This window comes from Dinoponera quadriceps, unplaced genomic scaffold (assembly GCF_001313825.1).
Source record: "Dinoponera quadriceps isolate SergipeBrazil2010 unplaced genomic scaffold, ASM131382v1 scaffold566, whole genome shotgun sequence".
Classification (NCBI taxonomy): domain Eukaryota; kingdom Metazoa; phylum Arthropoda; class Insecta; order Hymenoptera; family Formicidae; genus Dinoponera; species Dinoponera quadriceps.
The window spans coordinates 857953-885787 of record NW_014555972.1 but is presented as its reverse complement, the minus strand read 5'-3'; the positions used below and the strand labels follow the sequence as shown (position 1 = coordinate 885787).

Genomic DNA, 27835 nt, shown 5'->3' with positions numbered 1-27835 from the left:
CGCGCAGGACGAGGCGCATAGCGCCGGCAGCGGCGGAGGTGGTGGCGGAAGAGGAGGAGGAGGAGGCGGCGACGGTGGTGCGGACGACCGCGAGAGATGGGCAAAAAGGGTTCCAAGCGGAAGACCCGATGGAGAACCCTGAGTATCGGTGGTGAGTACTCCTTCCTTCCGTTTGTCCGCCTGCCCGTCTTGCCGTGCGTCTGTCTTCCCTCTTACGTTAACCTGCCGTCTCGCTCGCAATCTCACGTAACGCGTTTCCGCGATCGAGCGATTTCGCGTCGCGAGAGACGCGGCCGGTCATCGATCAACGCGCGCGCGAGAGATGTCGGGGGGAGAAAGAGAGAGAGAGAGAGTGAGAGGAAAGGACGTGTCGTTATCGCAAGGTGCCGCGACCTCCTCTTCCTCCTCGCCGATCCTCGCACCGTGTCACCAATTCGGTTCCTCTCGACTGCACATTTGCATGCTTTCTATGCGAGGAGATAAAAGGAGCATGTCCACCGAAGAGTCTCTCCGAGATGAATGGGCGAACGATGTTGCAAAAGAGAGAGGAAAAAAACTATCGCGGTAACACGCAATGGGAGGACTCGATGTCGTCAGTTTCGGTCGATTGTACACTGGTGAGTGCAGAACGTGTGCGGCCGAGAGAGAGAAACCGACCCTTCCTGATCTCCGAACCCTTTCAACGGTTACGCGGAACGTCCGAGAGACTTTTTTTTAGACTGGACGTTTCCGCGACCTCGAACGAAACGGCCGTGCGAAGCTATCGCGCACTTCAATCGGTCTTCCACTATCCGTGATAAGAAAAAATGAACGACGCCGCTCCCCGCAGCACAACAGACAAGTACGCGAGAACGCTGCCTCTGGGACGAGGAGACTCTCTGTACTATGCGACTCGCTTTTTCGCGTACGTCCCTAACCACAACAAAGAGGGTCTCTCCTCTTCCTCATCGTTCGATCCTTTTCAAAAAGTCGCTTCTTGAGAGTAACTTTACGTGAGATTGCCGAATATTTGTCACTCATCGAGGAATGAACTACTCGTTGCTCGTAGAACAAGGAACACGAGAACTTTAAACTCGCCACGCATGTCACTAAATCCTGTAGATAATAGTCCATCATTACATATATCGTAGCGAGCATTACGATCCAGCACTGAGTCACAGGCCAGTATTCATGGCCGTATCTTATATTTAAGGCCATCGTAAGTTTATCTTCAGATGCTGCACGGCTTATTTCATTGATTATAAAACATCTGAAGATCCGACTATAAATACTGGCCATAGTCCGTTGTTTCCCTACAAATTTGCTCCTTATTGTAGTTTTTTTTTTTTTTATGTATATTAAAACAGCTTCTTACATAGTAGTGTGATCGAAACACTCCGTACCTTGACAGGAAGTGTTACATTATATGCACTGTGCCAATATTCCACGTTTCGTGGAACTCAGTGCGAGACACTATTTATCTGTCGAATTGCTCAGTGTGTTATCATCGAAAACCGAATAGTCGGCTCTAGAATGAGGACTCGTTCTCGCACGTAATTTCTGACTAAAATACCGAAGCCGCCTGACAATAATTCGACACGATCTCTCTCTCTCTCTCCCCGCTTAATCTTTAGAAATCTATAGAAGTATACTTCGGATTAGAACCATCTGGATGTTTCCACAAAATCTCATGAAAGTCGGCGATTCGATCTTCCCGGAGTATTATCCGAGTCGTTTATCGTTATCGATAACCCCCGAGGGTCCATAGAAGCACACGCTCGAGTCCCTTCTCCTTCCTCGTACGAGTATTCGTTTCTATTACCGTTCCTCCTTTTTCACTCTTTCGCTCGAATATTTCTTTATTATTAAAATTTCCCTCATTCAGGTTATTTATTTCACTTTAATTTTCGCAAAGGAAAATTCTCGGAGAGCTCTCGTTTCTCGTTGTCTGATCCAAAGTCATGGAAATATTACGATCTATCTTGCGATGGTCGACGGTATCTAACGAGTCTAGATTAATCGGGGTAAACGTAGTGTGTCTCCCCGCTCGTATTCTCGTCGCGATGTTGCACCGTCCGGAAGCACACAGTCCGCCTTTCGAGTCCGACTCGCGGCGATGCATCGATCCGCCGCCGCGCCACCCTATCTGACTTTCCTCCACCGTAACGTATCGTACCTACTTACCCGCTTAGGCGTACCGCGTAAGATCGCGCTCTACACGCCGACCTTTCCTCGTGCCTGTACGGCTCGTTTCTTTCTTCGAGACGAACTAGAGACTGCTAGACAATGTTTACTTCGCGGCTTATCCTGGCCGAAGCGCGTCTCGACGGTGAAGCTTCGATTTCCCACCCTATTAATATTTTTACGGAACGATTTCGAGGAGAAATAAAGAACAAGTCAGAGTTGCGCTCTGAATTTTGCACGTTATAGTGAAGATGGATATATGATTGTCTCGGCTGTCTCTTCTCTTTATTCGCCGGGATATCTGAAATATCTGAAGCATTCAAAGCTTAAATAGAAATTTTGTCCGCTTTGTATGTTAAAACTTCACGCAAAGTTGAGACAAAAAATTAGTTCATGTACGCTTAATTGTAATTGGCCAAACCATTTTCTTAGGAATCCTTTTAAATTTTAACTGCGCATATGATGGAAATTTTATCTTCCTATCTACACGTCTGTAAAGTTAGAAAACAACTAATCATTTGGAAGTTGAGATATTCGCACTGAAAATGATACTTTCTATACGTATTTCTTGAAGTTAATATCCTATTTCTAACCTTTTAATGTCTTTTTAAAGCTATATAATTAGGATTTTAATGAAAAACTGCTGTGATATTAAGGATTAATATAGAGACTTGATATAAAAATTTCCGAATTTTTGACCTTTTGTAGATATAGCCATAGAAAATTACAATTTATAACACCCCTAATATATGTACATATATATATATATATATATATATATTTAAATATTGATATATTATTTTCTATATTTTTTTATGTGTGCACCTCTGTTAGCTCAATTGATATATGAATAAAAAGTATTAATAAGAGAAATAAATAATTTCTCCGGATTTGTTAATATTGTATGTATCTTAATTTCGCTCAAAATTAACATGTATTATTTAGATAGTTAAATAAAATTTCTTTTTTTTTCGATAAATAAACTTATGAAGGAGTTTTAATATCGTCATTGAAAATCCGGTACTACAGATCACCTACCTTAAACTTGAGCCTATCGAACGCCTCGCGAATTCCAAAGTGTATCACGATAAAACCGTATAGGCATCAACAGATACGCGAGAAAACAAACGAAAGTATCGTCGTAAATCGTAAACACCGTCTGTGAAAAGACTCGTAAAATCTATTCGTTTCGAATGTAGTGGCTACGTTTAAACGTAAACACTCGCATGCGAATATAGCCTGCTTCTAAAACGAATTATATAATATTGACATAATATCACGATGAAGAGTAGATAAGATGTGATCCGTACGTGATATGTACTCCGCTTATTCGACATTTACGCTCATTCGTGAGTTAAAATTATAATCATAAAAATGTCTTTATAAACCAAAATTTTACAAACTTATCGCGAGGCTACCTTGAACGAGTCTATAGTAAATATCGTCAATGTGAACCACACGAAGTTTACATTTCGCACATATATCTTCTGTCAACTAGACTTGGCAGCTATGATAGAGGGGAAAGATTCGCCGTTACTGGAAAATTGAGCGAAGCACCGGGCGATTTTTAAGATTGCGCGGATTCGCTTACGTAAGATGCGGCCCGTACCGGGGGGAACATCCCATATAAGGACTATCGAAATGGGCTGGGAAGGATCGATGAAATTTCTGACGAGGACGACTGGAAAGGGCTGCGGTAACTTCCGGTTATACCGGGAAAGGTTAAAGCAATACGGGCGCGTCTTTTTTTCCCCTCGTTTTCCGTCGTATCGGTCTTCATCGTGTTATCTCAATTTTCCAAGTGTCCTTCACGAGGAAGTAGACTAAATAAGAAAACTTCTTTTCCGCTGCATCCAAAATTCATCCGAGGTTCGTTAAAGTTACGACAAATTCGAAATATTTCACGATACACTTTATTTATTAATATTAAAAGCTTTCACACATCGATTCTCGATAATCCTCTTATCATTTATCGCGAATATCGTTTGTAAATGCGCACAATATGTAACCGATCTACGGTTTTGTTAGATTATTGGATATTGTCGAGTGCGTGTAACACGAGTATGCGAAATATATAATTGACGCAAACATCGTGCGAACATAATACACGGACGCGTTGTACAAATATAAATTATACAATTTACAATTTATTATATTGTATATTTATTATCGTATAACTCGCTAGTTTGCAAGCACACAAGTGGTATCATCGGTATTACAAACTTCGCTAATTACCTCCTATGCTTTATTATTTTAAGCATAATAGTTGGCGCTGCAGCATTTTCAATTTCCAAACATTCCCAGACCGACTTCTTACACGTCTCTTTTATTCACTCGTAGAAGACTGACTATGAGGAAGAAAATACTCGACTTGAACACGTTTGTCGTTGAATCGTTAAATATTACGACATCGTTCGTGGTGCGTAAAGTTTGTCAGAAAAAAATATTGCTTTCGGATCGAACGAGATTCATGGTCAACGGTGACAGATGCAAACACATTCTCGAGCACACTAGGTCAGAGTGGTGATGAGCCGCACATCTCAACGTGGGGGCAATTGCCAAATGTAATAGTGCCGTGGAGTTTCATAATGTCGGAGTAGAGGGAGGCAACAGTATATATGTATATATGATATAACAGTATATATATATATATATATATAACATGCGCGCACACACACATAGGGTATCCCAAAATTCTCACATACTGAGTGTACAGGGAGATTCCTCACATCAAGAAAATTTTTTTCTTTAGCGAAAATATCGAGAAAGGTCATTATTTATAGTGACTTTTTTCAACATTCAACATAACACATCAGTAAAACTAAGCCTTAAATTAAAATTCTATTTAAATAAAGTCTACTTGAAATTGACCAAAAAGGATAATTTTACTACTCATTTGTTCATTCGAAGCTTAGTTCGCGAGAAACCCAATTTTTTTAATTGCTTGTTTCTCGGATGTTCGAACGCAATTTTGGTAAAAGAAAAAGTTACTTCTTTTGATATCAAAAATCTCTCTGTACACGCCGCATGCGGGAATCTTGAGACACCCTGTACACGTGTAGTATTTATAGCGAATAGTTCAAAGCGGTGCAAAGAGCGGGCGCCTCGCCGGCTGCTTTAACTTTTTGCGACCTCCGTGATAATAAATCTTTCATTACCGTGACAGAAATTAAATGTAAATTCCACATTGACGTTTACATCAACGTATTTAGGAAAAGGAAAAATGATTGTACTACGCGACCGTGGAAGATTGACGTGTGATTTAATTTCTACTAAATCAAAAAGAGGAGATAAAAGATAAACGCGAATCAAAATCGCGTGTGGTTATGCAAGTAGATCTAAATCAAAGATAGAAAGTTGGAAAGATTTATCTTCTTGACGAGAAACGCAAATGTACACGAGAAATGTTTTAAAAACAGCTATAAGTTATTGATGATAAGAACTATATTAGCTACGTCAGTTATTGATTTGTATACATAATGATACAACATAGGTAGACGTGATAAGAAATAGAAATTGCGAAAGAAGTTCTTCAAATATATAGTAGCAACTACTAGTTCATCGCGCACGTATCTACATGCTTGAAAATTTGGACTTTAACCCTATCTTATTCAACCAAATATAGACTTGAGATTAGATTAAAATATATACGATACGAGGACTCGTGGTGAGGTAGAATTCATCAATAGGAATCATCCATGGGTTAATATTGCAAATAATATCTTTTCACACGATATAGCATTGCGTAACATAATTTCCCAAAGTATATTCTTCATGTACTTCAGAGATAATGGGATAATTTATAGTAATCTCTGTGACTAATAGTACACGATGTGTTAACTAACGAAATTGTGCAACACACAATGTGCAGACTTGTTTCTAGCAGCTTTTTTTATTTTGAATAAAGATCAAAGAACTATTATAACTGAAGACAACATGTATCGAAGAAGTCGTATTAATCCGAGAGTTATGCTACTAGACAGACTTTCGGGATTTGGAATATTTCCAATTTAGCGTACGAATATTTAGACAGTAGAATGCAATGAATCAAGGCTTAATGAACCACCTGACTCTCGACTGGTCTAATTGCGGAAACGGTTCAGTAAAACTGTATCTTCCAGTATTTCCGTGCTCTCACTGAAACATCGTTCTATATTTGATTTCATTCGTGCGCTCGAATCGTGAAAAATTCTTGGCTTGCGGAATGCGCTTAGGATTCTCATCCTCCCGGAAAAATAGCATATCCAGTTCGAAAGATTTCCTCAAATGATAAGAATTTTGTCGGACGCATAAATGACGTTGTCGTCACACAGTCATTATACATGGAGGAGCTTTCGCGACTCGATGATCTTGGGTCGCCTGTAAATGGTTAATGGAGTGGTTAACGAGCGTCCTCGATGCATTACCGCGGTCATGTCTCGAGATCGTGAAGCGCGAACAGCGAAAAATAATGTAGCGTGAAATTTCGGCAATTTGCTATTTCCGAAATGAACAATTTTTTGTTTCGTCATACGCTATATCGCAAGTACTTCGTGCGTCGTTAACCGTCAACCGGAATGTTGAATTATGCATAACGTAAATGATAAACTATAATTTTGGTAACTAACATAAATGCCGAGCAAATATTTTAACGACTTTATTATATATTTATTTTTATATAAATACAGGAATTATTTAAAAATAAGAAAATATACGAGAAACTCCAAACTTTAATAATTTTATGAATTTTATGACATATTAAAATTTGTATTATACAAGATATCCTAAAATTTCCGCATGCGGAATATTCAGAGAGATTTTTGATACCAAAAGAAGTAACGTTCGTCGCATTTTATTCTGGTCTATTCACCTCGGATACACTTTCACACCATCTTCGTACAACTTCCAACTATATTCAGCAAAGTCTAAATTTGTCGCTCTTTCAGTCGACGTAATTAGTCGTGAAAAATAATAACGGCTGAGAATAGCAACATTTCGAAAAAAGACTCGTAACATGCAGATGAGATAAGTCTTCGTGAGTCGCGTCGCGAGGTTGTAGGGCCGAAAGAGGGAAACTCCTGTTCGACTCGATACCGGAGTAAATCAATAGTTAGGCGTCGCGTTTCTCTGGATCGCCGTCGTGCCGCGAGTAGGAAATGAAATGCCTCATCGTACTGATAGTCTGTGGGTGGAACGTGAGACAAATCTCGGCCAACAATCGCGACCCTTTGCTGACCAATCTCTCCTTCGGGAAATCTCGTGATTCATACATTTTTACAGATTTAATTTTGAGCGTTTACGATAAGATAATGATTACGAGCGTTAATGATAAGATTAGTTGCACCTCCATTAATGGATAGAGAGAGAGAGAGTCTAAATCGATATTGGAGCGTTCTCTTTTTTCTAAAATAAAAATAGTGTCTCTTACACGAATATTGAGATACTTTGCCGATAAATTTAATCGTGTCTCCATTTATGAATGCAGTTAAATTTAATATTTTCGATAATATCGAAAAAATATTAATATTTTTCTCTATAAAAGTATCGGCAACTCCGCAGTATATTTATATTGCACGCGTAAAAGTTCCGTGCGTAGCATGTAATCTTAAGAGCCTGTTTCTATCTCTTTTCTTGCTGGAAAATCGATCGGGGCTCATCTTAAATTTCTTATACACCGACATCGAGGCAGCGCAGGTCGCTATAGTACCATAAGTGATCGACTCTTACTACTGCGAGCGCATACGCCGTGTTTCTCCAAGCGCGTCTCTTTTACTCGCCATCGTTTGTCGGGAAAATGCAGGATTATCTTCATGTATACGTGACACAAATACATATCTGCTTACAAGCTTCCGTCGTTTTTCATGCAGGTTGCTGATATGCTCCGTAATTTCCTCAATAACAAATGAAATGTCAAACGTGTATTTATAATACATAATTTTATACATAATTTATATATAAATTTTTCCTCTAACTCTTTCTTCTACGTTTTGAGATTAGATGCTTTGATCGGATTAAAACGTTTTATTTGTAATACAATGCATATATAATATACAGAAATGGAGTAACGAGATAAAGAGATTACGAAGTGATAAATTGTACTTACTAAAGTAACAAGATGATAAATTGTACTTACTAAAGTAACAAGAGGATATTGCATGATTGTCGAGCTCTTCTCTGCAAAATGAGATTATTCTCTCGAGTCCGCAACGCGAACATGTCTACATAAATTCTAGTGAATTTCCGCAACGTCGGCCATATATTTCCAATAAGCGACGTAGATCGCTCATATTTATTCGGAATTTATGAAGTATAATTTCTTTTCGGTGTTACACCATTTTAATATCTGATGGTTATACGAGTACAATCTTTGTAATTGATTTTGGTTTCATTTCGACATAATTGAAGTATCGACGTGTGAGTTAAGTTGCTTTTCAAGATCGATAAAGATACCTACGGCAATTTGACGGGATGAACTTTCGGCACGGCTCGTCCGTCGATGCAGGCATAGTGAGAAGCTAAGTATAACATTGACAAAACAGAAAGAACCAAGTAGAATATGCATTCACGCACGTGTGTATTCGTGGACAGAAGCTGCTACGGTCGGTCGGTTACGTAAGCCCTTACAGCACATTTTCCACCGAACGTCGAACCTAATATGAGTAGTCTATTTTAACAGCGGCGTGGGACGGAAAATTACGAAACACAATTGGTTTAAATATGATGCTAAGAGACAGTAATATATCTGCCGCAACCTACTATAAATTAAAAAAACAACGGAGAAATTAAAATAGTACATTTTACTGATATATTGAGAAAATAAAATTCCACATCGGAGGAAAAATTTTTATTTTGCTTTGCGCAAGAGAGTCGAAGAGTATTCTTCAAATTTATAAAATAATATATGACTCTCTAAAAAATTTCAGAATACGTGATCTTGAAAGAGCAGTGTGTGCGTATTCTACTTCTAAAGTATAACGTTTTATATTAATTTTACTTCGATGTAATATTAATATGATACATATTAATAGAGATTAATGAAACAAATTATGTGGAAGTAATCAGCATATACGTCATGACAATCTATATTTATGATAATTTAAAAATATTTTCTTTTTACTAATGGGAGTTATAGTAATTACAATGATTAGATAGGTGTGTAACACTGTGCCGGGCTAATTGGAGCAAGTGCTTTAATCTTTGAAAACGTATTATACAATAAAATAATCGCTTTTTTTGTTTAATATAATTCGGCAATTTCTATCTTTAAAAATTCATTAAAAATGACGTTTCTTTGCTAATTGTATTTTAACATATCTCTCGATAATTATTTATGAATCAAACATTACTAAATCCTGCATTTATTTATCCGATTTACTCGTGTACACTCCGATTGTCCTCGTGTACACTCAGTCGACATTCGTTTCGGTCCATTTAAAACACACTGCATCTGCATTAATTCGTGCCATTACCATAAAGAGAAAAAGAGAGAGAGAGAGAGAGAGAGAGAGAGAGACAGAATATTTTTCCTCTTAATGTTAATTTGAACGAATAATTAATATTCACTTGAATCAATAAGTAAATATTAATTACTGCAGATGTTATTAATATTAATATTAACTCTGCCAGTGTCGTTATAATTTATTAAAAATTTAATAAAAGACCGTGCTTCTCTCGTGCAAAAACGGTCATAATGCCGAAAGCCGCATTGTGCGTAAAATCACGTTACGTAAAACTTTTCCTGCTTTCCGCTTAGGTCAGCGCGACATTTCGTGGATACACAGAATCGGAATACACATCGGCATCGTAATAATAAGCGCCGGCACTTACGGAGAAAAGAAAAAAAATAGTATACCTCTATTTTTTCTCCCCTTGTGTGTCACAACGAGCGCGCGGTCACAAAGTTTGTGCGCGAGTTGCACGTGCTGAAGATCGTAGACCTTTCTGACATTCGTACGAATTACATAATGACCTCGCTGCGGTCGCTGGTAATAAAATGCAGTTTTACGTGTGCAACATATGGAGTTCGTTTGCATGTCCGTATGTGAAACGCGAGCTACGGTTACATATACGCATCACGTATGGGCGCGTCACACACGTAACACCTCTCCGAGAAGTGCGTGGAACGGAGAGCCGCGAGTTCAGGTTATGAATAGCACGTGAGTGACCACGAGGTTCTCGTCACATGCTCGCGCCTCGCAGACGCACGGGTTTTATGCCGTTCGGTTATTCGTCACGAGCAGCGGGCTCGCGCACATGATTTTGAGTCGACGGCTACATTTTCGGATCGATCTTACACAACCCCGCCGAGTCTACCGTGTGCTCGAACTTGCAGAGGTGACCTTTCTGGGACGTAGACTAGACTAGAATTTTTCTGCGGAAAATACAAGGAAATGCGCGTAGATCCGTATTATAAAATATTTCAACTGGGTTTATCGCGATCTCTCAGAAACATTTTGTTGTCCAGTTAGGCGTTTATTAAATTAAAAGTCTATTAATCGTCATTTTATTAGATAAGTTAAGAACATATTAATCGTCAGTTTATTAAATATCATAAGCAGCATATTGAATTGATCGCGAGTGTCTAATTAATATCGAGAATCTCTCTCCCCACATTTCATCACAATTTTCCTGTCGAACGTGACAGGAAAATAAAATTATTCACTCCCCGCTTTATCAATTAATCCTCTCTATTTATTTTACGCTTTTCCTGAGAATGGATGCGATTTTTAGACTCGACAGCTGAAAAATCACATCATACTGATTAAGCAGAAAATTAGTTCACTTCGTGGTAAACGGTTTTTATAGCTTTTTAAACGCAACGATCCGTGGAGTATGATCGCAAATAGAAACATGGTCAAAGATATATGCACGGCGTATATAAGCTCTCTCCGTGTCTGATAATAAATATTTTAGTGGAAAATATATATTTTATAATACCGGTATATATATGTACATTTGAACAACACCCAAGTGAAATCGGTTGCAAACTAATTCGTACCGGCATCCTTTATCGACGCCGATGTCACTCACGTTCGCTCGTTGCCGAATTCGTTTGAATCGCGGAAGAGATGTAGCATGGAATATCTAGAAATTGTAATAATAGATTCGCGAAGCGAAGAGGTGTCGGATGGGTCTCATTTACACGCGGTGTTCCGTAGAACGCGCTCGAACCTTACGCGCTATTTTTACCTATCGATACCCGTCGCATTTACGGCCTCCGGTTCGGTTAGTTACGCCGTCGCGTATTTCGCTCCGCGATAGTTATTTTACGGTCCTTTAAGCGTCAAACTCGCAGCGATATCAATGATTTAATATGCTCATTACGCTCCTGCGAGCGCTATATCTGTTTCGTCGCTACGTGCGCGCGCGCGCGCTGTACGTTTCTTCGACCTCCACGGTCTTACCTCGAAAGGTTAAGGAACTCTTTGGACCATTTGCCAATTCTAGTACGGCTGATATAGTGTCTGTATTGGTGACGTGCATGGCGCTTCTAAAATCGCCGAGGAGAAGCCGAGAGACGTTTCCGGTAATACGGGGACAATTTTTCCGTTATATAACTCGACTGAAAGAAGTTTCCTGTTGAGGAAACGTTTGTATACTTGCAAACGCATTGTTGGCTCGGGAAATCAACACGTCGGGATCGATCTCTGAGGTTGGGAGACATCCGAGGAAGTTTCGTCACGCGAAGTTGAATCGATCGAATTAATCCCTTCGTGCGATCGATTTCGGCTCAGAATTTTGGCTCTGAAATTTCAGTGACCCTCGCGATGTTCCTAGTCGGGTCGACTAGGAAAGCGCTTTGCGCGCACAAAATTGTGATCGTGCGAGGTGTTTTCGGAAATACAACGCAGTTTTAAATTCGATCGATATCACTGAGCTCTGTGAAAGCCTGCGGGCGATTAATTGACGGTTTGCACGGTTGGCCGGCAGAGAAGAGGTTACCTCGCTCGACTCATTGAACACACTCGACACGTTGCTTTCAACGTTACGTTCTATTGTAATCGCGGTTTACCCGAGTCACGATATCGTTCTTGGACTATTTTCGAACACGACTTGACTTCGCAAGCATGCGCGCGCGCTTACGGAATGGGATTAATTCTGATAAGGTGTTTTTACGCGCCTTGTGACTCTTACGTGATACTTACGGGTACATTATCAAGAGTATTAGAGACGCGACAGAAGATTAATATCGTACCATGCTATACCAATCTACGATCGTGACACTTCATTAAGGTATTTATTTATCAAAGACACAAGGTGCGCGCGTGCATCAAAACGTATACAATTCAATCTAAGCAAGGTATCCTTGGACCGTCATTCCTACGATAGAAACCATATATCAATTTTAAATGTCTCGAGTCAGTCGGAGACCCCTTAAGGAGGCGAAAAAATAACAGAACTTGAAGCTTCCAACATGTTTAGTAGGTGTTACCAAATCTTGTCACAACATGTGTTTTGTGGCTGCGTTAGCACATGTGTGGGATTAAAGATCAAGTTACAAATGGTTGGAAGAAACATCGTGACGTTTACGTCGTCGTATCTTCCGATTTTTCTCTTTAAACAAAGTAAGATGCATGTACTAAATGTTGACACTACGAACGTTAAAACGTACGGCCAAAGAATAGGTCCCCGTCGCTCATTTTTGCGGGAGAAATCCCGCGACAAATATAGCACATCGTCATGACATGTTTCAATTTAGCTGATATTGACGGGCCTAAAAACTGTGATAGTAAGTCGCAAAGTCCGAGGTGAAGTTACGCGCCGGTTTGAGGAACTTTGCTCGTCGCGTCTCGAGATGTGATAACCGCTAAGTCACCGGTGCGCGTAATTTGCGGCTACGCTCTAAGAAGGCGGTGCGGTTCCTTTTTTTTACACGTGTCCAGGACGACGGAGGAGAGAATCAGAATGGAGCGAGTCCCGGCAGCGCAGGGTGAGGGAGCATCGGCCCTATGTTTTTGACAATGTGCCTAAGCCGTTCTATAACAGTCCGGCGCGTTCCAAATCATTATGCTTCAACTATTCGCGAGGCATCGTTTCTAGGCGTCAGCCTAACCACGAGGACAGCGAGCAAAGTGCATCCGTTGTTTCGTCATCCTCGTGAGAGTCTCGCGGCCGTTCCGTTTTTGACCCGAAACGACGGACGTCTTCGGAGTCCCTCGTGCCGAATTTCCTCCCTACCAACTTTGAAACTTCAATTTCCTGCTATTTTAGAGTCTCATGCGAAATAGAATAAGTTGCAAGCGGCGCTCACGTCGCCGTTATCGAAACGCGCAGCAGTGACTTCTCAAAAGTGAGATAACATGAGAGCTTGGTCGTCGGAGAACTGGAAGGAAAGGGGGAGAAGGAGAGAAATGACTCTCGCGCGTTGTAGCAAGCGTGTCGTCGGTGGGCGGCGTATGTATGGCGCAAAATCGTTCGCGTTGCACAGTCGCAGACGGCCGCGGAAAATCGAAGCGCGGTGCGACGCCGCACACCGACGGAGAGCGCGTCCAGTGCGGCCGAGGCGACCCTAGAAATTCTAGGCTAGAATTCGCGACTTTCTTCATCCTGACGGAAGTAGTGCGCGACCAGTATGCATTATTTGTGTGACTCTGCGACCGGCGAACAGCCTAAATTCGATCGTTCCCCGCCCTCGCGACGATGTCCTTAGAGCCGACAGGGAGCGGTGTGCTATGTGTTCACGAGTGTGTCCGGCCCTCCCTCATTAGCCCTCAGGGCATTGCTGATTAATCGGTAAATAAGTGAAACACAGTCGTCCACGGGCGGGACGACGAACTGTTCCTTGATAGATGAGAGATCCTTCGAAGGATCTTCCTGGACGAAGGGTCGTTTGATGAGGGAAACCTTGCGATCCTCTATCGATCCTGAGACAGGGCAGAGGAAATAAACCGATCCTAGTGCCCGCTTTACGCCATATCACTCTTTCATAAGATTATGTAATTTCTGTCGCCTCTGCTTCACGATGCCTTCCGCCTCAATCTTTAAATACAGATCGTATATACAAAGAGATCAGCTAAAACTAATTAGATAGATTTGGATAAATAAATCGTATTAATAAGTAAGAGCGATGATAAACGAAATAAAAATATCGATAGATAAAGGAGAGAAGCGATCACACAAGATGTTCGTGTGTACTTAGCCATGATTCAAGTGGCGTTGTTGTTTAAACGAAGATGATATTCCAACGAGTAGCTTCTGGAAGTCGAAATTATAGTGATCCGCCCCGATCTCATTAAAGGCCAATAACTAATTAAATATTTTTACTCAGTCGATACATAAATCACGTAACACGTTCGTTGACGGATTATCGGATATCAAGTCGATAGTGGGAACGAAGTGCAAGCTAATAATCACGATCTCGGGTTATAATGATTCGTTGTATAATCCTACACTCGTAGGCAATCGCCATATTTTGCAATCGTAACTAGCAGGTACACAGAATGATGCAATGAATTGCGTTAGAAGATTGCACAAAATTGCATCGTTACGATACATATGTACATAAACTCACAACGCGTAACCAGGATTCAAGTCGCCCGAGGATTAAGTCAGTTTATCGAAAATGTCTTCAATTTTGGTTTTCCTGTACATGTTACCTCGTTGCGTCAATACATCTAATTGAATGAATGGAAATAACGGTTACAAGAAAATTTCCGTCCTCAGCAAAATTGTTAAGATGTTTGATGATGTATATATTAAAGATTTATCTACTTCTTTTGCCGTTCAAATTGTTTTGTAGGGAAATTTGAAGGACCGCGTGAAAAAACAAGGCGTATTGCACTTTTATCGGAGTCAATTTGTCGCTGTAGATGAATATTCCATTAAAAATGCCTCGGGCAATTTCGATGGCATCTGCAATCGAACATTATAAGATCGGGTAACGCTATACGGCACACGCGTATATGTGCGTGTATATTGTTCGCATCACAAAACAGATTTCAAGGAAAAATTATTTTCAACGCCAAGGCCGATTTTTCGCAACGTACGATCTGATGTGTCGCGAGTATCGCACAATGATGAGATAGGACGGACATTTACCGATGCGAACGTCGGTCTGTTAGCACCGCGAATACCTGGGTGCTCAAATTCAGGTCAGGTGGCATCTTAAACTTCGAGGTATTCGGGTATCCGAGTACGGAGGATACACTCGACTTGTACCGGCTGTACTTACGCGCCATGTGAACGATCAATGGAATCTAGATATTAATACACCAGCGATATCTAGACGTTTTAATGCACGGTTCACTTGAAACGTAAGCCAAGACAGAATCTGGAACAAGAATGCGATACGCGATATGTCGCGTAGTGCACATACACATGTAATCTAAGGCGATGTTCAGCGTTCCGTTTTGTAAAGAGCTCCCATCGCGTGCAAACAATGCGTCCATTCCTCCTTCCTCTTCTGTGCATTCCTTCTTTTTCTCAATCTTTTTTTATATTTTCTTGTATTTCCTGAATGATTGTGAGATTTATTACTTAATAGTTGCTGAATACATGTGTATAGATAAAATATACTGTACACACGTTTATTTTTTATCTCGAAATAAATACCATGTATATGTAATATTAAAATGTTAGGAAAAATATACGTTAATTGTAAATACTATACATATACTCTTTTTAGTAGAAACTAATTTTACATAATATCGTGTACAATCAATCTTCTAGCTATTTTTTGTTTATATTGAAAGTAACAAGTGTTTATAGATAACGTTTTTTTTTTCTTTATATAAAATATACAAAATAGAGAATATTTTTATCATTGAACATTGCAACATTGAAAGTACGGCTTATCTGTCGAATATTGATCTTTAACCTACCAATGTATCCATCTGTGACAACACCCATATCTTTCCGTTCTCTTTCATTTCTATGATTGATAACTGTTATTTGCGACACTTATCTAGTTTCAACATAAAATATCATTTCTCGGTTAATCGTATGAATATTCGCACATCCTCTGTGCGAAACACATAAAGGACAATAGGTGAACAGAGTAGAATCATCGATTAATTGAAAAAATTAAATTACTTAAAAATATTTAATAATAATTTTTTAAATAAGAACTTTTGAATAGAGTCCACATAGATGAATTGTAATGTTCCGTGGATCTGAAAACTAAAGAAATAGAGATTATAAGAACCTAATGATAATTAATAATGACAATGTTAATATCAAAATACAATTATATTTAGACAAAATGACATGGATCACGAAACATAATCCGCGCCTTACGTGTCTGCGAAACGTTAATTTCCTTTTAAAATCTCCATCGCGTATCACCGGCCGACGAAAATTAGCGCCACTTAGTAATAGTGCTATAATTGTGCTTCGTGAAACTTCATGCTCGCGTTCTTTCTATTCGCGCGAGAAAAATTCGCCGCTATTAGATGCCCTAGAAAATTGTCTGGCACGGATTACATTTAGCGATCGGTACTTTATGACTTTCATAACGCAATAAACGTAAATCAAGGTAGTGATAAATGTCATGCTTTATGACATTGGACAATAAAATGGCTCACGGAATTCGTCCCAAGTCACGCAAAGTACATCAACTCGACAATGACCGCACACATTAGAATCCAGAAGTCGCTGCATTGATAAAGTAAAGTACACTTTGTCTTGATCGTTTATAATCACGACGCCGTGTTGTCCTTCGTTTTTCTTATCTATGCTTATCTAACGTCGTGTATTGCAATAATACTTCGTAAATATTTCTTTACGTAAACAATGAGGAAAGTTGTTTTTATGATCCTCATTATATGGGACAAGAAAATATCTTAATTATTTATTAATTATTAGAGCTAGAAATTATATTCGGAGTTTCGAATTTCTGAACACATACTCGAATAATGAAATTTTGAAATGTGAGAACGTGATAAGAAACTACATCTTATCCGTTATTCACGACAGACAGTGGGTAGTGGAAACAATTCCCGAGCGGGGATCCTCCTCTGTCGCGATCTCCACCTGGAATGAAATTTCAGATCGTAGTCACACGTTTGCGGCACCAAGCAGCCGAAGAAATCGAACGTTGACAAATCCTCGACTACTCGACTCGAAAGCGGTGCTTGCAGCCGGTCGTCGATTAGACGGTCTCCTCGCCCGTTTTCTATTCTAATTCTGATGCTATTCTGGTACCGGTGGTAGCAGCCAATAGGCAACGCGTTCACCCGGCTACGTTACGCTCCTCGTTCTTCTGCGTGTTCACTAGCAGCACCACCCCTTTCCCCGTGCCGGAGGCAGTCGCTCTCGGGGCATCGCGTGTGATAGATTAATCCTGCGTACCGCGCCACGTACACCGAGCCTTCGTCTCGACGTCGTCATCCTTTATTAACGCGCCTGATCGGCTCTTATCGTGCGATTTCGCGTATGTGTCCGAGTCGATGTGTCCGTCAGGCAGCTGCGATTACCCGGTCTGAAGCGCGGAATAGTGCTTCTCGAGAAGAGCAGTCTACCTGGATAAGCTGCCAGAACGATATCGGCAGGATAACGTCCGCCGGAGGGAGGCTGCACGATGCAGTGGCGTCGGCAGAAGAAGATCACCCACGTGATCGGCTCTTCGAATCATGTGCTGCTGTTAGCGAGGTACCAAGACGGTACGGAAACAAAATACAACAAGCTGTGCGCATCGCCCTTTATTTTCCATCGGACCGTCTTTCTTTCTCTCGCGAGATAGAAAATACGCGGATATCTAAAAAGAGAGAACGAGAAAGAAAATTTTGCATTGAATACTGATAGCGTATTCGGTTATTTTTAGCGTTTGACGGCTTTGTATACATTGTCGAACGATCAATTTCGCACCTCCCGTATGACACCGTCGGTTTCGTCGTCGGCGAATACTCGGTTAAGCAAATTGTGCGAGATCGTTCTGGATAAAATGTGAAACATTTTCCTCTACCCGTCTACGCACGCTGGACGCGACAGTCCGCAATTACGCGCGCCCCGTATATTTTTATGATTAATCAAGGCATAACACGCGTGCTGACAGAATAGCATCGATTCCCTGGAAGTCTTACTCGACACTTACAACGGTATCCATCTTAAAATAAGAAATTTACAAAGATCTACAAGAATAAGATAAATAAGAAGACAAAATTTACAAAGTAATTCTTCTCTTTTCGGAAAATACATGCAAGTTTTGTGGGATAGCGACATTGTTAGCGAGATCCGAAAGACGTCTAAGAAATGTTTCGAGACTCGTGGTAATCGTTTTTGAAACTTTTGATAGAATCATTAATATCGAGATTCAAATTACAGCAGGAGAAATGTTTCTTTCTATCAATTTATCGTTTACTATAGATATATTCCTATTCGATTTAATTTCAATTACAGTCGAGAGAGCACCCGACTCGTCATTATTGTTCATCGCGTAAATTTTCTGCGACAGCTCCGCCCGGTGAAGAGGATGAGGAGGAGGGTTTGCGGAAGGAATACGTGAAGAGTCAGGAGGCGAATGCGCACACCATCGATCGCAATGGGCAGAGCGGTTATAAACCACGGCGGTCCGGCACCGGTACCAGCGGCAGTACGAGCGGCTACGCCAGCAGTGGCTCGCGATCGCACCGGGATGAGAGCTCGGGCTCGCCGTCGCAGCCTAAGATTATCTTCAACGAGGACGAGTATACGAGGATCACGACGCCGCGGCAGGACGTCCTCTTCAAGAAGGGTTACTTGTCGCGCAAGAAGCCCTGGACTGGCAATGCGAGCACTAGCGCCACACCGTCGACCACCGAGAGTCAATCGGCGTCACATTCCACCGCAGGTAAGCGAAAGATCAAACAGAATAAAGATTTCTCTCCTTTTTAAATCGAAGATAACATGTAACGAAGGAAGGACTCCTGTATGAGTCGAAAATAAATATAAAATAAAATAGACAATAAGAACCCAATTGCGGAATCTCGATAGCAAATTATTTAATTAATAGAAATCAGGTACAAGACCCTAATATTTTGAACGTTTCGACCATTTAGTCAGCAATTTGCAATTAAAATCTTCGACGGAGTGTAAGATATATTAATGTGAGAAACCAAAAATTATAATCGCGATATTACAGTCAACGTGAATATAGATTCGAAGCAATAGGCTTTCTATAGCAACTTTCTGCTCAGTCAATTGCTTTTCAGTTTCGACCGAGTTTCAATGCAACTGAATGTTCCCAGTCGCGGTAACAGAGATATATATATATCATTTCTCATCACCGAGTTTTCATTTCATATCACCTAGTTATCATCTGGTCCCTATTCAGTTGCAGGAACTGAGTTTTTTCCGTGCAGACTGTAAATTTGAGACTTGCGCTCCTCCGTGGAGAGAAAAAAAGTCATCTTTCCACAAGAACGTCAACTTACACACCTAATTAAATTGGGATGATGACTGGCAAGTTACCATCCTAATTTGTTACCTTGCAATTTGCATATTTCGAGAGAAAGCCGACGCGTTAATTTACTGTCTCGTCGCTAAGAGCGGACCTGCGCGATGCTGCTAAATAAATATACGTTTGTACGGCGGTGTCCTTGCAGACGGCAGTGAAACTACGGAGGATCAGCAGTTGTTGGATAGGGACAGTGGAACGGGAGAATATCCGCCCATGGTAGAGCCGGGAGCGCAACTAGGATACGGAACGTTTTACGATCACGCGAGCGGCTACTACTACGAATATCCTGTGATGTTGGTCGGACCTGCGCCAGTACCTGCTCAAGTCGGACCGAATGTTTTAGCAGCTGTACCTTGCGGCCCGGTGCCTTTGAGGCCGATCGAGTGGATCAACCCTGCCTTCGTGCCTAAACTTGCCAATCAGCCATACTGCTTAATGGATTATCAGGTAAGGTCCTCATCTTTTAGTACGTACACTGGCCAGTTATATAGATATTCATTTCCGTTATTTCTGTTAAAAAAAAAATCCCAATTCTTCGGAGAATATAATCAAATGAACAAAATAAAGGAGGATCGCAAGTTCAAGAAATATACATATGATCAAATTTCTGCTAAATGACGTCTCTCCTCTATTTTTGCTGAGGAAAAATTCCCAATTTCTCGGAGAATATAACCGGCCTGAAAAAATAAGGAAAGGTCAAGAGTTCGGAAAATAAACGTATTATTAAATTTCCAACAAATGTTGACATCCCTCCGTTATTTCCCCTGAGAAAACATTTCAAATTCCTCCGAGCATACAGTCAAGTCAACAAAATAAACAAAGGTCAGAGGAGTTCGGGTAATATATATATTATTAAATTTCTGGCAAATGTTGACGTCTTCTCGTCGATTCCGCTGAGAAAAAATGTCAAATTCCCCAGAGAGAATCGTTGAAATGGAGACCCCGGGATGCAGGACTCTATGCCTCAAGTTCACTTGCTTGTTATCGTCAAGAGTCGCAAACGCTCGACAATAATACACGATTTCTGCAACGTTGACTATCATCTACTTGTAGACTAGTCAAAGCACGGAAACAGCCACGATAGTGGAGGAGCATAACGGCACGATGGTGACGGAAACTCCGAACGGTACGTGGAATGAGAGTGGCACCGGTAGCGCCAGCTGCAGCGGCAGCGTGGCCGAGGAGATCGAGGAGCAAACCGAAGAAATGGACAACGCGACGACGATGACTGAGCAACGGCAGCCGAAGGAGCAGCTCGTCGAGGAACAACAGCACCCGGAGCAGCAATATCAGCATCATCATGAGCATCTCGAGGGACAGCAGCCGCACTTGGAGAACGGTGGCGTGACGACGGCGGTGGAGCCGTACTTGGACCCGCTGTTGCTGCAGGAACCACCTCCGATGCATGTGTCGCACGTGGTGCCAGCCGTGCCACAGCCGTACATGTATCCCGGCCACTACATGTTCGGTCCGCCCTTGGTCAACGTTAATGGTTAGTTATAGAGTCAGATTAGGGTAGCATACGGTCGGCGGTTGCCCCCTCCGATCGACGTAATGTGCGTGCGCGTGCTAATGGATTGGCAAAGTACGATTCTTGCTCTCCGCTGCTTGCATGAGCAGGCCTAGCTATCTAGCTACCTATACATTCGCCCCCTCGTAGCCTTCGTTCTGTTCACAGTCGAATGGACGGAACAATGAAACAAAAGTACGAACCGAAACGCGTGTTGAGCCCGTTTGCATTTAAGAGAAAGAGGCGCATTTCGGGGAGGGAGCGTTTGCTTCATTATCGCGATATGAATCACTATGTGAAAAAACGATTTTGCAAGTCATAACTGACGATGTGCCTTGTCATTGCAAATTAATTCAAATCACTTGGGTAACGGATACAGGAATATTGAAGGGATCGATTGTAAAAGTAAAATCAAGATTGATATATGCAAGTATTTCCACAGAGAGAGAGAGAGAGAGAGAGACAAATTTATATTGATTTAGCAAAATTATTTTTGATATATCTCTCTATTTCTAATATATTCAATGATCTATGCATGATAAGTTCTATGCATTTAAATTTTTCCACGTATCGCGACGTAAATACTCATCATAATATTCGTGTCAGCGAGTAAAGCTTGTAATTCTTATCAACGCAAAAGTTGCTGAGACTAATACTCTCTAATATAAAGCAAGAAAACTATTTACTCCTTTAAATGATGACACACGGATATATGTAATAATTACGACATATACGAACTAGCATCACGTGATGAAAAGGGAGGAAATTACGATAAGAGATTGCAACAATGTTGCAATACATCGTTGTTCCAATTATATGCATATATATCTCTCTGTGTTGATCTAATTGACGCTCCTTCCTCGTACTGCGCTACACTGCGTCGTAGTACGCTTGATTGTACCTATTTCTAATGTTAAACGAGAACAGTGTCGATCGGATGCGCGGCCAAGGAAAAGGGATATGCCCCGATTCATGACTTCTGTCCCGTCCATCGGCATCATTGCTGTTTTATTACCGCCGTGCCTCTACCACATTCAAGGTAAAAGGTAATAATTCGCAAAAAAGGTACCACGCTTTAGACACGATCGTGTGCGAGACTTTCGAGCCTCCACGGTGGTTACGTGAGTCGATATTTACCGTGCGTGCGTAAGAGACGCTTTTAGAAGATTTTGATCCGGATGAAAGCGGAGATTCCTGCGTGGTCTACATATAGTTCATTTTTCACGATCGTTCCTAAAGTTCCGACTCTTTACACGCTCTCACGATGTCTGTTTGGCCACCACGACGTGTTGTGTCACTAGCATAATTGTCAAATTGATGTACTCTTTTTCAACCGCACCGCATCATTGTTCCCACATCGCACCGTCGCAGTAACGAAGCGTATTCTCACATCCGCGCGAGTCCATTGACTCGCGGCCGTCGCACGGGAGGACGCCGTGCGGCCACATCCACACGATTTATAACGTCCGAAATATGACTTGGCGAGAAGAGAAGAGCGAGACTTTGGCAATGGCGACGGAATGTTGCTACATCTCAAATAGCGCTCGTTAAAAATAACACCTACGCTGTTTTGTTCACTTCGATGACGAGGAGTCACAGAAGGCACAGCAGCAGCGAAAAGCCAAGTTCACTTTTCGCGATCTTCGGCACTCTCCGTTCTAGGCGCTCATTTACCGTGCGATCGGCGGTTCATCCAGCCGGGAACGAATATCGCACCGAAACTTTACTTTCTCATCGACCGGCTCGTTTGTTCGACAAAACGATAACGCGCGACAATTTCGCTTGTCCAAGGTGTTACCATCCAGGGCGGGCCATTGGTGAGAACCATGGACGTGGCGGCTATGACAATGGCGTGCGCCAAACGAAGAAAGAAGAGAAAGAAACGAAAGCAGAAAAGACCTACTTTGGTAAGTCACGCGGGACTCACTTTAAATGAAGTAATAACGCATTTTTTCCTTACATTTCTTTGGAGTAAAATCTCATTGTGAAAAGCGGCGATAAGGGAAAATACTACCACCCGAAGAAAAAGAACGGTGAATGCTTCACTTGCGCACATAAAAATGTATCGTTAAATATCTCGGAAACGGTACGGTAAAGATTATTGAAATTTCTGTCATGCATTGTTAGTTCAATTAACTTTTATATTATGTATACAGATTTATGTCATGTATTACAGATTTATCTTATATTTGGTCAAACGTTCTTTAATAAAGGAAATGATTGATGGAAAGTCAAAATTTCAGAATCGTATTTTTTACACAAGAAATAGGGTATTAATCTAAACAATAAGAACGGTCAGAACTGCTTCTAACGTTAACGAGATGTTTTGTATAAATGAAAGAAAAGTCACTTGAATTCAGTGATCACTTTTCGAGTGAGACTTCACTCCCCAAATAATTAGTAGACAAACTTACATTCCTCTAATTGTGAAAAAGAAGGCTAATGTAACGAAACCGCATCGGTCTATCGATCAGTGTGACGCCGACGAAGACACGCTAGAACGGATCACAAAGAGGTTCCGACGCGAGATCGAAACGTTAAAGCTTCCTAACCATTTGATTTCTCGCATTCAGGGTAACACCGAAGATGAGGAGGAAGGAGAGTACAGTTCCGAATGTGATAACGATTTATCGTCTTCCCGACTGCCTTGGTCGGAATGTCCGGCCGCGATTACAACGACGACAACGGCCGCGAATCCTCGGCCGCTCAATCCCGAGTGCCAGGAGTTTCAACTGCGGCCGGCGCTGCAATCTCAAGTCCTCTCTAGTCCCGTTTCGACGCCCGCCGTGACCGAGGAGGCCACCGCGACGTATGCCAACGACGCCGAGACGAAAGCCGCGGACTCGAGTCGCGAGGCCGACGAGGTGCTGCGCGGCACTTCGCCGAGTCCAACGAACCCGGAAGACGCGTCCTGCTCGGAGCAGACGCCACCGGAAAACAATCCTCCTCCGCAGCCGGCGATTGGGCGCAAGCCAAGAAACGGGAAGGTTGAAGTTAACGGTCGACTGGACTCGACCGAGAAGGAGGAGGAGGCCGTCTTCGCGGAAGCGCCGACCGACACCGTTGAGAACGATTCGACCACCGGCGCGCAGAAGCGCGATTTGCTCGAGAGCAGCAGCGATGACGGCGTTAGCACGGCGGGCTTGCTGAAGAACCAGTGCGGGAACACCGAGGTAGCTTTGACCAACGGCGAGGCGAACGTCCCGAAACCTGAGGTCCTCGACGACGCGCTTACCGACGACAAATCTCGTCCATACTCGACGAACGCAGCGGAGAAGCAGGAGGAGGAGGGGGAGGAGCAAGATTCTTCACGTCAGTGCAACAATTCGTCGTTGCCGAGAAAGTACAGCGGCAAGAAGGGTCCGAAATTCGTGAGGGAGCCTACACCTGGCCCGGATCTGGACGAGCAAGCGACGCGCTCCTCGGACGTGGAGAACGGCGGCAAGGCCGTGCGACCGCTCGAGCTGTCGGACGACGCGCGCGTGGATACGACGCGCAACGACAGCAAGGAAACGATCGAGGGTTCCAACGAGGACTCCGGCTTCGAGAGTCAGACTCGATTGTCCAAGTATCCGATCACGGACGCGGTGACGGAGTGGCTGCGTCGCGCCAATTCGCCCGACACGTTGTTCCTCACGTCGGCGACGGACAGCGAGACGGACGGGGAGGAGGATGACGAGGAGATGAATGGAAAGCCGCCAAAAAACTTGCAAGGCAACCCCATGCCTGCACTATCTGCTAATAGCGGCGTCGACAACGGTGTCATCACGACGTTGTCACGCACGGCTAGCTGCGGCGAATTCGCAAAGTCCAACAACAACAACATCAACAGTGTCAGGATGATCGATCGGGCGGAGACGAACGGCAAGCGCAAGAATGACGCAACGAGGAGGAAGGCGGCGAAGAGGATCGACAAGCGCAACAGCAGCAGGAGCGCCGATGAGAAACAATCGGTCGTCGCCTGCTGTCACCGGTTGGAGAACGTCGTCGCGAAGCTGAAGGATCCGTCGAAGAGCAATGTTGGTAACATTTGCGAATTTACTCAGGAGGATAGCGTTGCGGGTATGAGGGTTGCTTCAAGTTCTCGGACAAACTCGAAGAGCGCGAGGCGAGCTAAGACATCGCGTAGGATCAAGAGAGATCCCGTGGAGAACATCGATATCAGGATGCGGCGTATAGACGACGGAACGGCGCTCGGCGACAGCGTGAGCGTGCGGACGTTCGAGAAAGGCGAGATCATCGTCTCGGAGGACGGCAAGTTGTTGCCGACCTCCTCGTACGAGCCGGTCGCGACGAGAACCGCCGTCGACGTGATCAACGAAAACGTGGTGCAGGAGACCTGCGAGGAGGAGGAGGAGGAGAAGACGAAGAACAGCAGCGAGAATGACGATAACGTTATGATGTCCTCGGTCAGCATAGAGGAGCCAGACGTGTTGGAGTGCTGGGAGGCGGAGACCATCGAGCCGGTGATAACGCCGAAGCGAATGTTGCAGAGCCCGGGTGTCCTGTGCGAGGGCGAGGCCGTCGAGGACGACAGCTTGGAAGTGGAGAAGGCGACCGTCGAGCACGTGCGCAAGTACTACAGGCTGGACAGCGCTATCAGCATCGAGGAGGAGCCGAGCGAGGAGGTATCGGCCCCGAGAACAGTGCCAAATAATCCGGAGAGGACGGCGATCGAGCGACGACGTATCGAGGAGATCCCGATCGTGATGCCGGACAAAAGCCGGGACATCGTTCTGGCGGACGAGAAGATACCCGTCGACGAGGCGTTCGAGGTGTACGAGAGCTGCTACGCCGCCGGCAAGTCGCCGGCCTTCGACTCGAGGATGTTCAAGCAACAGCGGCCGTTGCTGCAGAACGGCGAGGGCCCGATACCGTGCCGAGCGGTGTGCTGCAACATACAATAATGGCGCAGTCTCGCCACACGGAACTATCTGTCCCACAAGGTGGAGAGAACGCGGCGATGTATCCTTGCGATATGTTGTGTCGCAACGATGTGTTACCACGGCGACGATCTTCTCCAACCGTTGCACTACGCGCATACGTTTGCACCTCACGTTGTTCGAAATCAATTAAGAAGAAGTTATACATCCTAGCCTCGTCGGGCAGGATCTATTAACACACAAATCGTTGTTCTTTCGAAAGTCCAGTGAGACACGCTCAAGAGGGCTGAATGGTATCTCGAAAGCGCGTGAATCGCGATCCGTTTTTTGTAAATAGTTTTTAAGAGTTTGCTTGTGATCGTATTTCGTGAAGAATCTTCAAAATTTTATGTATGAGAGGCATGCATTATAGTCACCACTCTACGATAGCATTTTACCTGTCATTAGCGCTTTGGCTGCCACGTCGCCCCAGGTGATGCGTGAGTTCCCAGAAAGCGATGGATACCCTAGAAAACGTGTCGATTTCATAGCTCATATGGAGAGAGGGAGGTAGTATTAAGACTAAATGAGAACTCAGGCAGTGAATATGTATCGGCGGATAGTAGGTGCGCTTATCATTTCATTGGTACGGTTGACCTCAAGTTGGTTATCAGATTGTACATTTGAGATACACGCAATTTGGTGGGGCTCACGCTCAGGTTCAGCGTGGTAGTCAAAATGTTAAGGGCATTGCCGTGTGTCATTGTTCATTGCGATCGTAAGGGAGGAGGAGATTTCGTAACGGACGTCAGCTTTTATCTGGACCGAGCTTAACGAGGGGCAATACGTTGTTTTCTCTGAATACATAAAAAAGAGCGTGAGTTTTATTTTGAATGAAATGAAAGAAGGAGAGAATGAGAGGAGAGGCATATAAAATGTGTGCCAGGCTGTTATTTTTAACATTCTCGCTACGATATCTCGTAACGCACTTTGCCGAAGCGACAGAAGCATTATTTTTACAATCTATATAAAAGACACGAGTGTTAAAAAAGACTAAGACTTGTTGTATCACTCTGGATGGCCTTCGCTTAAGGGAAGTTTCGATCGCTCACAATTATTCGACTCTCAACGTCATCGGAGTGACCCCGCATGTTTACTACCCGTGAGGTTTTAGTTTTTTCTTCCGTTTTATTTCTTCCTTGGTTTTATTTTCGTATTAATTTTTCTTTTTCTTTTTTTTTCCGTTTTTCCTTTTGTTTCCTTTTCTTTCGCCGAGAACGGACGTATATTTACACGTATTGTAATCGAGGAAAATCGACAGAGTTGATCGTTCTAGAGAGATAACACATGCTTTTAAGTAGCATACGTATTAATCATGCAGAAAGTAATATCACGTTTTTTCGTAGAAGGTACTAGTAGAAAGCGGGCGGCGGTAAAGACAGTGAGCTACATTAGACCTTACCTTAGCTGTTATTAGGAGGTATAAGAACGAGATATGTACATAGAGAAAGCTTACGAGAGACAGTTAAAGAGTAAAATCCACATTCAATCGGAGAGATCGCGGGAGACCAATGCTCGTTTCTATTCATTATGGTTTAAATCTAATCGACGATTAATTTAATGGAATTGACCCAATCACATTGATCAATTCGGCTAAATTGGCCAATGCTATTGGTCAGTTCGTTAAGTTAATCGTCGATTGGATTTAAATCATCACGATAAAAACGGGCGTAAGTCTGTTTTTTGTTCTTTTCTTTTTTTTTTTCTCCAATATAAACACCGATTTCGGCGGACTCCGGAATCGGACGAGAGCGCACCGCAAAGACGCATTATGTGTACTTAAACACACACACACACACACACGTAAGAGCTGCACTTGTTAACGACATAGTCCACGCTTTAGTTCATTTTGTGTCAAGAAGTAGAGAGAAAGAGAGAGAGAGGGGG

The 27835-nt window shown here is 42.8% G+C and overlaps 1 protein-coding gene across 3 annotated transcripts; it reads left to right on the top strand.

The window, feature by feature from the left end:
* LOC106746230 lies at positions 1 to 27829 on the top strand. Of its 3 annotated transcripts, none has more exons than XM_014622556.1 (7): positions 13560 to 13875; positions 17357 to 17741; positions 18533 to 18907; positions 19662 to 19963; positions 20570 to 21008; positions 22818 to 22933; positions 23600 to 27829. In XM_014622556.1, exons 2-7 carry the CDS (start codon positions 17660 to 17662, stop codon positions 25931 to 25933), a joined length of 3648 nt encoding a protein of 1215 aa, XP_014478042.1. In that variant the 5' UTR covers positions 13560 to 13875; positions 17357 to 17659; the 3' UTR covers positions 25934 to 27829. The 3 variants fall into 3 exon arrangements, with proteins under 3 accessions (XP_014478044.1, XP_014478042.1, XP_014478041.1); XM_014622555.1 differs by having other exon boundaries at positions 17130 to 17741; XM_014622558.1 differs by lacking the exons at positions 13560 to 13875; positions 17357 to 17741 and adding an exon at positions 1 to 151.
* Positions 27830 to 27835: the final 6 nt, after the last annotated feature.